The sequence below is a fragment of the Electrophorus electricus genome, chromosome 10 (genome assembly GCF_013358815.1).
Source record: "Electrophorus electricus isolate fEleEle1 chromosome 10, fEleEle1.pri, whole genome shotgun sequence".
NCBI lineage: Eukaryota > Metazoa > Chordata > Actinopteri > Gymnotiformes > Gymnotidae > Electrophorus > Electrophorus electricus.
The window spans coordinates 20,097,809-20,112,837 of NC_049544.1; the positions used below are offsets into that span (position 1 = coordinate 20,097,809).

A 15,029-nucleotide genomic window follows, 5' to 3' on the forward strand; every position below is an offset into this window, starting at 1 on the left:
TAATCAACAGGCCAAAAATTAGCAATGGAGTGTCATCCAGCTTGAATATCTACAAAAATATATGAAAATAATATAAATAATAATATGTAAACTGTGGATGCAGGTGAATTACTAAAACTCCTCGTCTCATAAACACATTATTTTCGAAATGATTTATTATTGTTATGCATGACAAAAATTGCAATATTTTGAGGAGCAACCAGCAAACAGATAATAATTGCAGAGACTTCCTGCCAGTGTGCCTCATGTTCCTTGTTTCTCCGTGTTCATATTGTTTCTTTGTTTTTCCTTGTTCTCCGAGGTCTTTGTGCCTCTTGCGTTAATTATGAAGCACGGCGTTTGTTGATATGCTAAATGAGTTAGATTTATGACAATGAAAATATAACACCTGCCTCCAATCTGCCCGTCTCTCTTTTTCAGCACTGCAGTAAGACCGCCTCGGCGCCATGGCGCTGGGTCCTGCGCTCCTCCAGCATCATCTCCAACGAGCCTTGGCCCCGCCTCACCCTCACCATGGCAACCACCACCCTCATCCTAGTCATGGCTGTCTTCAACATGGTGTGTCCCACGTGTTAGTGACTGAGGGGAGGGACACGCTGGCTTAGTACCTCCTAAGATCACCGGAGGAGTGTGTGAAAATGCCAACCCTGCCCTTCTCCTCCATGTTAAAGTGAGAGGAAAACGTAGAAGTCCGTTTTTTTGATCCACCTGGCTTGGCCATTGGTCGGTCCATCTGGAACTTGCCATTGGCTGTAACCATCCCCGTGGGCGTGCGCGCCATTGTTTGTAAACATGCCTTGGAAATGAGTTTCCTGTGGCCTCTCTTAAAGCGGCATGCCCCTTCCGGGCAAATCCGTGCTGTGCCGCTAGATTAACATTAAAATCCAGCAAGATGTGCAGGGATGTACTTAAGGCCAGGGAAAGCCACGTGCTGCGGTTTTGGATTGGTGGTTTGAATTGGTTGACGTGTCTCCTGTTTATTTCTTTAGCTGAAACAAATTAAGTGATAGACAGACTTAGCAGATGTTGCTTCCCAGCCGCAGTTGCAATCCTTAAAGGTTATTCCTTAGATAAAGTGAATTATATATGAAGATAGTTTGTTCAAAAGAGGCAAAAAAGACATAGTGCCCCCTGGCACGGTTTGACGTGGCGCACACTAAAAAAGGAGGGTTGACTGCTTTGACATTTATTTGAAACAATGCTTGCAATTGCCATGCCTTGTTCAGAACTGCATGCGAAATGTCCCCTTGATATAGACGCATTGTTTCTTCTCCTTTTTCTCTCCAGTTCTTTCTGGAGGACGACCTGACACCTCCGGTCCCCCTTTATAATGCATCCAATGAAACACTCTTTCAGCCTGATGGACATCCATCTGCTTTCCTGGAGAAGAACAACTTCTATCTCCCTGTGAGTATGCTGAACAGAATAACTTCATAGTTGTTGCATTCATCTCCCCAGATCTCATTCATCAGGCCCTCTGGAGACTCATCACTCCCTGGACAGCTTTACCACTGAATTTATTTTTCTGAAGATTTATCTCAGGGATGTAGGGTGCTACTGTATAAAATTTGATTCCCTTTCCTGGCCAGGAAAATATCATTTCAAATGCATTCTGGATTTTTCCTAAAAGCTGAGAAAGGTTAGCATAATCGGAATAATAAACTGCTGTCATCATCATCATCATCATCATCATCATCATCATCATCTTCATCATCATCACCGTCATTGTTGCCAGTGTGATCTACATGTCGGAGGTGAGAATGTTGCCCGGTGCCGTGACCCTCGTGCTGCTGTCGTGTCAGTATTTCATCTACAGCTGCATCCTGGGCCTCATTTCCTGCTCGGTGTTTCTGAGGATCAACTACGAGCTGAAGATGCTCACCATGCTGGCGGCTGTGGTGGCCTACAATGTCATCATCCTCCAGACCCACGCCCCACTGCTGGATGAGTACAGCAAGTTCCTCTACAAAACCCAGGCCTTGGACAGGCGAGTCCACGATAGCGTGCCACGCTGGGCCTTATGCTAATTGACACACTCATATGCTAATCGCTGAAGTGCGCAGGAAGTAGTAGCATGCCATTCTGGAGTCCTCTCCGGATGAAAGAATGACACTCGAGCAAAATTACAGAAATTTGTACCGATTCAAAAAAGTAAACCGTTACGTTTGGTACTGCAGTAATTCTTGTAGGCTTATTTGTAGCAAATCTGTGCAATTACTGTGAATTTGTTGGAATACAGTGGAGGTGTATGGTATGAAAGTGTTTCCAGCGAGGATAAGGTTTTTTCCTTTATCAGATCAGGCAGAATGTAGAACACAGCACTACTGAGAGTCTAGAGCTTAGAATGAGGGTTGGTTATGCTCATTAGTTCAGCAAGGCTCTGCCCAGCTGGCCTGTGATTTTACTGGGTGCTTGCCAGTCCTGACCATCCTTTACTTTCAGTGAGGAATGTATGCCATCCAGCCCTCATAATGAGTTTTTACTGTCAACACCACTGAAAAGAGGCCTATTTTACTTAAGGTGACCTAAAGCCAAATTTGGTTTCTTGTCTTTTAAGAGCACAGCTGTGCTCCAGATACACTCAACAGTCCAAAAGTAGCTGAAATTTTTGCTCTTTTTGTATATCTGTGATGGCATCAAGCTGTAATACATTTCCATTAAACAACAGTGGCATTCTTTATTAATGGACAGCTGGAAAGTATATGGGCCACTGATTTCTCTAGAGCCCAAAATGGCGTGATTCATAACAGGATATCAGTACTTCTCACACACGTATCCCTCCCTCTCTTCCTCTTTCTCCCTCCTTTCTCTGCTTCTCTTCTACATCAAGGCCGGGAGTTCTGAAGGACTTGAAGACAATGGGTTCAGTGTCTCTCTTCATCTTCTTCGTCACCCTGCTTGTTCTGGCCAGGCAGGTGAGTCTGAACCCGTATCCACAAAGGTCTCGGCCAGGGGAGACTCCGATCACGGAGGGGGCCGATCCAGCCACGCTGTCCCCCTGTGTAAAACCGACCCGGGGGCCAGAACACAGAATGAGACCCTCGTGCATAACCACAGAAGCAGGGCTGTTGGTGTTGCAGGAAGATGCACCACCATCCATCAGGGCTACGCAGGGAGCGGTCTCTGCTTTGAACAGGGGGGGCTTATTACATTGTTCCACATTCACATGCTACTGGGAGACTCATTTCCCCTTAACCGCACATCTTCATAATGATGTATAGCAGGGAGTTTTTGGGGTCACGTGAAAATAGGGCTAAGAACCATTCCGGAACGCTGGGTATGATTGCGTCCTTCCCCCTACGGGCGTCTTCCCCATACGTGACCCACCTTCAGCCAATCACTGCTGCCAGTGCAGCTGGTTTTTGTTTCAGACCTTATTAATCACATAGAGAATTTTATTGAAATATGAATTGTGAATGTGTTCATGGATGTCTTTGACATATTTATGCCTGGCTAGCGTTCTTAATCTGCCCAGCTTTTTTTGTTGTGGTCTTTTTTGTGTTCCAGAAACATTGCTTTTAAAATCACCAGTGTCCTTTTTCTTTTTAAGAGTGTAACAAACAGTTGATTTGTTTGTCAGCAACAGACTACACATGCATATGAAACGTAGTTGACGTGGCTCAGTGGTTAAGGTACTTATAATGGTCTTCTGACGAGAAGGTTGCTGGTTCAAGAGGACTGTATAGAAAAGGGCTGTACAGTCTATTCCAGCAGATATGGGTGTGACAGTCTACACTATATTGTCATTTGACTTCACATCTAGTGCCCTAGAGTACAGAGCTAAAACAGCACGGTATGCTTTATCTAAGTTGTAAGCATAAGAAATCTCAAGTACAGTTCAATTAGGAAACTCTTTTTGTGTATCAAAAGTAAACCTAACGTATAATGTAATGCAACATAATTGCAACTAATCTGATCTTTTAATACCCAGCAACCACCACCCCCCCCAAAAAAACCCACACTGTTCTCTGTTTTATGCAAACAACAAGGAAAGGGGTTGGCAGTTACAGCCCCAGGATAGATGACAGACATCAGCGTAGCACTCGTAGGCTCCAAGCACACGAGGAGACAGGCGCGGCAAGGCGATAACGCCTGGTTGCCCTGGCGATCGCTCTTCCGTTCCTTTCTCCTCAGGGTGTCTCTACTGACACCACGCGCCCATGACATTTCGGAGTTGATTTGATTTATTCTCCTGCGATTTGGACTTTATTGGCTGCACATGGACCATGGCAGACAGAGAGCGGCTACGTCAGACCGAGAGTCGATTTTACTTACAGCCACCTGTTTTTAGCATTCGTCTCATTAGTGCAAATTTGCTTGTAAACTCATTTGTAGGAAATCAAACTACCCCATGAAATAGATTTTCCCCAACTTTTATGACATAAGCTGGCCAAAGTTAAGGGTCTGTTGTACATGCAATGCAAATTGCACACTTTTTTTCCCCCATAATGAACTGGAGTAATAATCGCTCGGCTGTTCTACTGCTTGCGTGCTATGGTGAGAATCAGAGACCTTGTGATCTGCCAGGAGACCACCTGAGCAGTTCCTTTCTCTCTGGAATTTGCTGTTGTGTTGTCAGTGACAACGGAGCACAGTGACCTCCACTCTATTTGCCTCTGTGTCCTCCTGTAACAGACTGAATATTACTGTAGGTTGGACTTCCTCTGGAAGAACAAGTTCAAGAAGGAGTGCGAGGAGATTGAGACCATGGAGAACCTGAACCGCGTCCTGCTGGAGAACGTCCTTCCCGCCCACGTAGCCGAGCACTTCCTCGCCAGGAACTGGAAGAATGAGGTAGATATTGAGGAGCAGTTTCACTGCAGCTCCTGATCCTCAATAAATTCGGACAAGTGCCACCACCACAGGAGAACCGTCCGCAAGGGTACAGTTTGGTTCGACAGGGTTTACGGCTTGAACATGGCTCAGTGTGCAGTTCTGGAGAAATCTCCATTTCCCCAGGGAAGAATTTGAGTTTCATCCTTTTTGTGATTGCCTGTCAATGCCACTCAGTTTCCGCTCAGTTTGCAGAGACTCACTCCACTCTCCCGTGTCTGACAGGATCTGTATCACCAGTCGTACGAGCTGGTCTGTGTGATGTTTGCCTCTATCCCGGACTTCAAGGAGTTCTACACGGAGTCCGACGTAAACAAGGAGGGACTGGAGTGTCTTAGACTGCTGAATGAAATCATCGCCGACTTCGACGAGGTGGCCAGGCATTCCTTTCCTCCTTCCCACCTGACATTTAAACAACACAATTTGCATGCTTATCCTGCGTTTACTTCCGCCTGACGGGAATACATTACTGCTATATTAGATCGTCGTGATCTCATCACGGCGATGCGGCTGCGGTTCTGAATTGTCGCGTGATGTGTTTATGATCGCGTCGGATGCTGGCGGACCCCTGGCTGCAGTTACTGTCCAAGCCAAAGTTCAGTGGCGTGGAGAAGATTAAAACCATCGGAAGCACATACATGGCAGCCACTGGGCTAAACTCCACAGCTGGGCCAGAACACACCCAGGTACGCCCAAAAGCGGATTATCGGAATTATGTGAAATGTCAGCTATGAGATAAGGGACAGTTAAGATCATACTTAACCCATCAGAATTATGTACATCGGAGCCTCCTAAATCCTCTCTGTTGTAAGTTATTGACAGACAAATTTTTGGTATGCTCCATGCTGCATAAATAGATAGTGGCAAATAAGAAACTACTAATGTGTCTCAGAGCTGATCCTAATATGTCAGGGAAGATGTCGAGAGAGAGAGAGAGAGAGAGAGAGAGAGAATTATTCTAAAATGTTTGCTTGACTCCTGATCCTAGATCCTTTCCTATAAATGATACACAACTGGCTGAAAGACTGGGGACTTGGTTTAATGCCTTTTGGAGGGTGTATTTTGATATTTGAGAGACCAGGTGTATTCTGTTGTATAAAGAGATCTGGTGTTTATATGGATTTAGTGTGTTCTGGTATTTAGAGGAATCTTGTGTATTCTGCATTTTAGCTGGATGTGGTGTATTCTGCTGTTTAGAGACATGTGTGTTCTGCTGTTTGCAGGGTGATTTCTTTGCATTTTAATTTCAGGAGCATGACAGACAGTACATGCACATTGGGACCATGGTGGAGTTTGCATTTGCCCTGGTGGGGAAACTGGATGTCATCAATAAGCATTCTTTCAACGACTTTAAGCTCCGAGTCGGTACGTAGCCACATATGCAGTCCACAGAAGTAATACATTACCAGAAACGTGGGTACATAGCCATGCACACAGTCCACAGCACCGTAAAAATAACACGCACTGACCGCGCCAGTTACTAACAGCGGCTGATGTGAAGCGAACATATATGAGTTCTGCCATTTCTCAGAACACAAATCAAATTTCAACCTCGCTCTGGTATCAATCCTGTGTGCTCATCTCTCCATGGCTGTTTACTGGCAAGTAGATGTGGCATTCTGACTGGCATTGGCATTCTCCTGGCTGTGGGTCCGAACAGCCACATCTGGCTGTGCTTCTCCCCGTCCCTGGCCAGGCTGTACCTTTCTGCTAGGCACGGGTCTCACTGCTGTCTGAGCCAATAGCCTCATTTTAAGCCCACAGCAAACACATACCGACGCTGCCCTGGTTTCAGTGAATTAGTGTATTCAGCAAAATAATTAGTTTCTCACTGTATGAGGGGCGTAATGCATCTTAATTAAGGCCAATATAACTGGAGCAAACCATGCTGCATTTTAACTGAGCGTTTAACTAATGTAGCCTACATGTTTGCTTCACCAAACAGACCTGATCATATGCCTTGATTCAAGGTTATTAAAGGCCCTATACATCATTATCTTTTGGTATGCACTCCCATGCATTACTCCCATGCGTTGAAATATTATATTACATTTATGTCGCACCAGACAAGACTCGTGCGCGTATTAATCACAGCTCTGTGCCTGTGTAGATATTACACACAGCTCTGTGCCTGTGCAGATATTACTCACACCCTTTACCTGTGCAGGTATAACTCATGGTTCTTTACAGGTATTAACCATGGGCCTGTGATTGCTGGAGTGATTGGAGCCCAGAAGCCTCAGTACGACATCTGGGGGAACACAGTGAACGTGGCCAGTAGAATGGACAGCACCGGCGTGCTCGGGAAAATCCAGGTCCTCACCCTCTCTCTCCTATATATCTAAAGTCCTTTGAATAATCTGTGTGTTAAATTGGCTATAAATGAAAGGATAAATTAACTTGCATTTTGTTAAAGCCCCAGGGTACTCAAATCAGTGTTGTTTTTTTTCTAATATACTATACAGAATGTACTAAAACTGTCTTCTGTGAGTACCATTCCAAAGTACAGTAAACCCAATTTATTTTTGATAGAATTTCTCTCATTCTGATGTAAAATGGGTGGTTCTTGTATTGGATAAAGTTTACATAAGCTTTACTCTCAACAGTCAGAAAACGGCGGCCACTGTCTTCCCGATTTCTCATCTGCTTCAAGTCGATCAAACGCTATCTACAGAGCATTAGTCAAATGATGCCTCCTCTAAGGCATTGGTGCTGCTCTGCTGACCTACTGAAATTCCAGTTGTAATGTTGGTACATGTGGATCAATAGGCTGTAATTATAGTCTTGGAGCGATAACATTTAGGCCCAAATAGAATCTGTGTTATAGATCACATGGTCTACAGAATCAGGGCATCTCACTGACAAGAAGATTTTATCTTGTAGAATGATGAGTTAATTCCAAATATATTAAAAACAGGAGCTTGCATTTGTGTCCAAGACAAGTTTCATTTTCATCCTGATATACATAAAAATCTGCAATTCTGCAATGTTCCTCGGGTCTTTAAAGAAATTATTTACAAACGTTAGAGCTGTTAAAGATTGCCCCAAGCTTAAATTTCAAAAGAACTTTCATATGTTAATATTATGGTCTGTAATATTGGTTAACACTCTCATTCATTCATGCATCTGAAAACCTGTTTACATTTTTTCCGTCACTTGCAAAGGTCACGGAGGAGACGAGCCGTGTCTTGCAGACGCTGGGCTACACGTGCTCCTGCAGGGGGATTATCAATGTCAAGGGCAAAGGGGAGCTCCAGACCTACTTCGTCCACACGGAGATGACCAGGGCTCCTTCGCAAGGAAACGTGATGCCGTGAGCCACATGGCATCACGGTGGCCGGCGATTAAGAACTAGGAATACCAGAGACCATTTGTAAATACCCCTACTCCCTTAGATGCACGAAATCTTGGATGTATTTAAAGTGGTACCATTTCTGCAGTGTCTTATATGCAGGGCTTGTGCACAAGGTATAAGTATGGTAGCAATTATTTTGTAAGAAAACTAAATACAACAAAAAAGTGTTTTGATGTTTTGATGCCATTGTTAACCCCCCCCCCCCCCCACACACACACACACACTTTTCTTCTTTCTTTTTTGTAACAAAACCCCCCAAAAAACAAACATAACCATTAAACTTTATATGTACTTGTGTCTTCCTGTTTTTTTTGTGTAACTCACTGGCGGGCAACGGAGTTGACCCCCGTTTATAAAAATGACTGAATTACTACTAACTGTGCCCTTGCACCAGTGGGGGTGACCATTTCGACTAACATCCCTTCCCCCACCTCAGCTCACTCCACTGTGACAGTGAACCATTCTGCGTTTGTCCTGGATTTGCAGGTCCAGCTCAGTACAGAACATTATGGCCTAAAATGCTGCTACTTATTAGCAGCTTATTAGCTGATCTGAGTACTCAACTCCCCTTGACTGCATGTACACGTTTGCGGCCTGACCGCATTACAGTACAGCTTTATCATACACTGTATATTGATATAATTCCTTAGGGAGAAAGAGAAAACTTGGATATTAGGATTGTTTTGGCAGTAGAATGTACATCAGGCATCTAATTTTCTACAAGGTTTATTTTAATTGAGACTATATACAAGCTTCTGGAGAGACAGCAGATTACTGTACATGTCACTTGATGTTCAGATGACTATCAAATGTTTGCTGTGTGTAATTAATCAGTTATTGGCCTGTGCAATACTGACAATGCAGAAGGCTGCAATGTGCAAATGATTGCTCTAACCAGTCACAGAATGTTGGGAACGACGTGGGCAATCCCAGACTGCCTTTACATCACCCAACGTTTAAATAATTTCGGTCAAAAACTTTGGTATTTAACTGTCACAAGAGGTTTCACAAACATTTATCTATTGCCCAATTCTAAACGTATGCATGTTCATAGCGAGAATGATAATTTGGTCAAACTGACCATTTTATTTGAGTACATTTTTTGATGAAAAGAAATTTGTAAAACATTGGTTTTATTGTACTTGAGCGATATTGCTGTTGAGAAAGAAAGGATTTGAAAATGTCTGTCCTTTGCTTATTGTCCAATCACATTATTCTCCGCCTGTTAACTATTAACCAGAACAGTTTTGAGTTGTGATTTTACATGAGCTTTTTTTTTTTTTTTTTTTTTAAAGCATAAAGCATTCTTTCCTGGCAGTAAACCAGCCAAAAGAAACATACCACGACGCACGCCTGTTTTTAAGCATTTATTTGAGTTTTTATTTAGCTAATTATGAAAGCTTGCGATCTGTACAAAATCATTTTGCAGCAAGAGTTAACAAAAAGCCTCTCATTTCGCATCGCACAAGAGAGCGACACCGCGCAGTACCCAGTACTCGGGGGGGTGATTCGTCCTCAGGTCCACGGCCGCGATCCAGTTCAGATCCGTCCGCACGGGTTTCTTATAAATAGGGCAGGAGTACACGCGCGAGTCCTTCGCGCCTGAAAGACACAAGAGGGACGGTGGGGGTCTTATCGCGCGCATTATCTGCTCGGCTCGTGCTTTGAACGCGCACTGAAACATGCAGAAACGGAACGGGTTTCGTTTTCTGAGGCTCTGTTTGGACTAAACATGCTAAAAGCAACATGCAAACCCTTCATAATCCGATGTTTCATTTATGCTAACAAACAATTTAATAAAAATTGCTTAAAAAAGTCTGAAAAAGTAATACTGCTGAAGAGAAAAACAACGGCGGCAATGTCAGGCGTCGCTGTCTAAGCCCCGCCCATCTCTTAACTCCACCCCAAAACACGCTATATTAGCATATTTGCACGCCTCTTATTGATTCTGTTTATTATTCTGCTAAGCACGAATATTACATCCATTGTAGTTCTTTCACGTGTTAGCTCACCGTTGTTCTCGGCGTACAGCCTGAGTACGGGCATCGGCTCGAACAAGACCTTGGGCTTGGAGTCTACGAGGCGACAGTTTCGCCGGTCCCAGCCGGCGCCCTCCAGGTACAGGCCGTACACGTACACGCCCTCCTGGGGCGGGTGGGCGACATCGTCCTTCATCCACCTCGTCACCTCGCTACACAGGACCATGCGGTCCAGAGCCCAGCCCTTTGTGGCTCGGGTTATCTCCTGCACGGCCGAGAAACGAGCGCTGTGAGTCCAACACTGTGTCGCTACCTCGCCGTTACAGGTCATGAGGGGAGTTGGTTGGCAAAAGCTAGATAGATGTGTAAGATGCTTGTTAATAAATGACATACTGGATAATGGTGGAAAATTTGGGGGTAGAAAAACCTTTAAGGAATGACAACGAAATCAAAATAACTGATTGTGGATTGAAATTTGGGAAACCGATTAGTGTCTAATAAATTAGACAAGCCCTAATAAGCAGAACAATTTTTGCTTAATGCCACTGGGGTCACCTTCTTGATAACATCAAGCATTTAAGTATAATTACTGACACATTCTTGTTAACCCACATATAACTGGCTACATATTAATATTTTATTAATTACAGTTTATTGATTTTGTTGTTTGGGGAAGCCCATAAAGTAGAGGTCTGAGGTTTCATCATGAAGCATTAAAGCATAGATTCCCTGGTTACAATCAGCCTTGCTACCACAAGAGTCCTTGCATTTGGCAACACTGGGGGGTGGAGCTTGAAGGGGGTGGGGCAAATGTGGTTGACGGGCAGCCCCGTGTGTTCTTCACACTCCTGCTCCCTTCCCCAAATTCGGACAAGGACCCAGCATTAAGGCCCGGAGCCCAAATTTAATGAAACACGTCTTGTTCCTTTAACCTGTTTAGCGCTAGGAAATGAGTGCCCGTGCGCGTCCTGCAGGGGCCTCTTTTTGAGCGGGATGCTTTCTGAGGCTAAAATGCAAACCTAGCCCTTCAAACACAAACTGACCGTGCTTTGTCGTCGGGGTTCGAAATCGCTGCCAAGTGTGGTTTAGCGTTCAATAAGAATATTCTAATATGATGTACAATACAAATGCTGCAAATTGTATTAAGAGGAGGTGATCATCCATACAATATATCAGTGCAGATCTACCAAGCAATTATGAGAACAATATTGGAGTATGATGATGATAGCTGTGTGTGTGTGTTGGGGTGGAGATGGGAGGGGCACCTGTCTCATGGCTGTCAGGAAACCTTGTGGGTTGAAGAAGCCCGTCATCCAGAAGCAGTTAGGTCGTCCCTCGAAGATCCATGCCTGAAACTGCCGGTTCCGCTCCAAGAGCTCAGTGAACCAGAAGCCCAGAGTACTGGAGGCCCACGAGGCCTACCACACGCACACACACACACACACACACACACACACACACACGCACGCACGCACGTCACTGAAGCGGAACAGCAATAAGGAGTGCCAAAATAGACACTGAAAAGAGACAGTCACAAAGGCAAGTACAAAGACCCAGTTGAAACAAACACACATATACACACCCACACACACATTTGTCATTCAGGAGACAGTTTTTGGGGTAAACAGCACTAGATTTGAACTGCCAGCGCCTCATTTAAAACAGTGCCTGAACACTGCTAATGCATGTTTAAGGAGAGGTCAAGAGAACAGCTTAGTGCACTTTAGAAAATGGCCCAAAAAAGCACATTCTCCATCTTCATTAACAAATTCGATCTCACCGATGAAGTTGGTCATGGTTAAGGGCACATTTAAGAAAGAGCTTCAGACTTTCTCTGGCTTGGCATTCTGTGTGTACTCCAGTACCGAAAGCTTTGGCTGGTACCGTCTGCAGATTCACGTCATGTGGAGAATGGTGGACTTGAGGTTAAAGTCAGCACAAAGTTAGCCGCACTCAAAAATCAGCACGTTAGCATCCGCAACCGGAAAAAAAAAAACCCCTCACTGGATCGTAAGGAAAAGGTTGGATCGGGGGAGGGAGGAACAGGGAGGTGCTGCACGTTGACCTCTGACCTTTTTCCAGCGGGCAGGGATGCGCGCGTCGTACATGCAGTGGAGCGCGTCCCGCAGGTTCTCGCTCATGACGATGGTGCCGTCGATGGCCAGCTTCAGGTCGGTGAGGGTGCTCCTCACCAGGGCCAGCACCCGCTGCATGCGCTCCAGCTCCTGCTTCAGGAAGATGCTCATTGGCTGCAGGACTCCCGCTTTCAGTAGCCTCTCTCTCACCTACACACACACACGCACGCACGCACACACACGCCCGTTTGCAAGTAAACCGTTAGTACTTTTTGTTCTCGTCGGCAGTTCAGGCATAAACGGGACGTGAGAAAACGACCTGACGTTCCTGAAATCAACATAATTAACAACACGTTTTCACGAATCAGGAAGTAGTGAAAGCTCATGTTTTGCTGAGTGCAGCTTCTAGCCTTGTGTTTCGAGGGCTACACACATACCAAAATAAATACACCATCAGAATGAATCAGTTCATATTCGGATATAAAAGTGCTAACTGAGTGGATGGAGATAATACGTTTGAAAGTGGCGAACTGCCTGAATTTGATTTCCGGATGGAATTTTGGCATTATAGTGTAAGAAGGCTTCATGCGTTTGCAGAACCTTGTCTTGTACTGTGCAAAAAATGGTATTCTGTGATTCACCATCGGCACAACCACGGTAACGAGGGGCGGGAGGCGGTCGGTGGCCCTGGCGACCGCTCTCCTCCACAATCATGCTAATTGGTGAGGAAAAACAAGACGAGCGTTGCAAGTGACCTCCTGCTGGTTTCCTAGGCGTGTGTGGTTAGGTACAAAAAATTTTTATCCACACACTCCATGCAGCTGCACAAAAAAAATGGAGAAATGGACAGCAGCTAGATGCTCTACCCTGAGCAGCAAGGGACTAGTGGTCTGAGGGGTCAGGGGTCATCAACGCACCGAACAGGGTTGTGACTTGGTCCCCCCCCCTTACCTCAAACGGCACGTAGTCGGGGGGGCAACTTCTCCAGCATGTCGTCAGCGAGACGAGCCACCAGGGCTTCCCGCGTCTCCCCGGCGCCCCCTGAGCTGTCCTTGGGCTGGATCCCGAGGATGGTGTCCAGGACGTCCTTGGCCAGCTTGCTCTGGTAGGTGATATCCGCATTCGGGTGGAGGCCGAACACTTCCGGAGTGTCGTAGGCCGGCAGCGCCTGCGGGGTGACGGGAGGATTACCCGCAAATCCAATCCAGCGGCATTAACTTTATGGATCCTAATAAGGAACGTTTCTGTATTAATGGCGTATGGTCCGAAGGGTATGAATGAGCTAAATAGATATGGGCAGCCTAAGGAATCGTCTCAGTTTGGGTTTATGGATCAACATTGATTTTTTGAGTATGGTCATTTTTAAAATTAAAACAACTTCATGGAGATTAAATTTTAAATGCATAAATGGATCTCTGGAACTTTCTGATTCTTCCAGGGATACATGGCAAACGTGCCTCAAAGGGTGTGAGCTGTGGAAAGATGCAACTCACACCACGTTTTACATTTTCTCTCATCTCTTAATCGCATCCAACAGACAGTTAAGTGGAATCACACTAGAATTTGGCTCTTCTTTCTTGTTTCGTTCACCTGAAATCCTCTAATTTTTATCTAGGCACAAATGGTCATTGGGACCGAATAAACAATACTTCACAGTGTGTGATGCATATGTGTGTATGCATGTGCGTGCATGTGCTTGCATGTGTGTGCATGTGCTTGTTCCCGCTCATGTCTAGGTATGGGGTGTAAATGTGCATGCATGCGTGTCGGTGTTTGTGTGTGTGTGTGTGTGTGTGTGTGTGTGAATGTCTGTGTTTGTTACACAGCTTTCTCACTCGTGGTGATAAGCCCAGCGTGTGTGACAGATTAAATGATGGGCCAGCCACGCAGAAACAGGCCATGTCTGGGAGAACGCTCGTTGCTGCATCAACAAGAGGCAGCCTGCTCTGTGCCGCTGCTGAAGACATCCATCACAATGAGATCAAAGTGAATTTCAAAGCGGCCCCCTGGACAGCTCCTCCCCCTAATCCCAGCCCCCGCCATGCTCCTGGGCTCAGTGAATCAACTGCATCCAGTGCACCACATACACTCCTTGAGCTGCACTATATCGTGCGTGACAACATACCGGCGCTTTAAAGAACCTTGTGGTAAGGATGGGATTTCGCACTGAGGCTTTAACCTGCCGGACTGCCACCTTTCAATTTAAATGTCTGAATTTAGTTACATTTAGTCTGAAGCATCTCAACCCCAGTAAAACCGACATTCTGTTCATCCCAGGTACTCCAAACCTTTACCATGACCACACAGTATCCTTCGAGAACTCCCTGGTATCACTGTCTGAAGCTGCCCGTAGCCTGGGCATAACAGTTGTCGTTCTCAACTAATCTAATCTAACCCAGTCTTGCAGATTTCTCCTTTGTAACATACGAAGGATTCGACCCTTTCTCTCGCAGGAAGCTACCCAGGTGCTTGTGCAGTCTCTTTTGAACTCAAAGCTAGACTACTGCAACTCGCTACTTGCTGGTCTTTCTCTAAGAGCCATCAAACCTCTACAACTTGTCCAGAATGCAGCAGCACGACTGGTCTTCAGTCTTCCGAAGTTCACACATGCTACTCTGCTGCTGCGCTCCCTTCATTGGCTTCGAGCAGTTGCATGCATCAGAATCAAAACCTTGGTGCTTGCCTACAAAGCCAAAAATGGACCAGCCCCTCCGTACATGAGGTCAATAGTCAAAGCACGATCCGTACCTCCGCTTGCTGTCCAAACAGCAGTGTCCCTTGCAGTCT

The 15,029-nt window shown here is 45.4% G+C and overlaps 2 protein-coding genes across 2 annotated transcripts in view; one reads left to right on the top strand and one right to left on the bottom strand.

Moving 5' to 3' along the window:
* The window catches only part of adcy2a (adenylate cyclase 2a), a 61,817-nt gene extending 53,416 nt beyond the window's left edge, over positions 1–8,401 (top strand). Inside the window, 10 exon segments of the mRNA XM_035530838.1 lie at positions 421–558; positions 1,288–1,407; positions 1,803–1,987; positions 2,831–2,915; positions 4,636–4,794; positions 5,059–5,205; positions 5,412–5,519; positions 6,084–6,198; positions 7,024–7,148; positions 7,998–8,401. Of these exon segments, the coding sequence (XP_035386731.1) occupies positions 421–558; positions 1,288–1,407; positions 1,803–1,987; positions 2,831–2,915; positions 4,636–4,794; positions 5,059–5,205; positions 5,412–5,519; positions 6,084–6,198; positions 7,024–7,148; positions 7,998–8,150 (1,335 nt within the window). The 3' untranslated portion in view covers positions 8,151–8,401.
* A 1,141-nt stretch (positions 8,402–9,542) lies between these two features.
* The window catches only part of dnah5 (dynein, axonemal, heavy chain 5), an 83,572-nt gene continuing 78,085 nt past the window's right edge, over positions 9,543–15,029 (bottom strand). The window contains 6 exon segments of the mRNA XM_035530755.1: positions 9,543–9,790; positions 10,201–10,432; positions 11,433–11,585; positions 12,240–12,452; positions 13,194–13,217; positions 13,219–13,410. Coding sequence (XP_035386648.1) covers positions 9,639–9,790; positions 10,201–10,432; positions 11,433–11,585; positions 12,240–12,452; positions 13,194–13,217; positions 13,219–13,410 — 966 coding nt within the window. The 3' untranslated portion in view covers positions 9,543–9,638.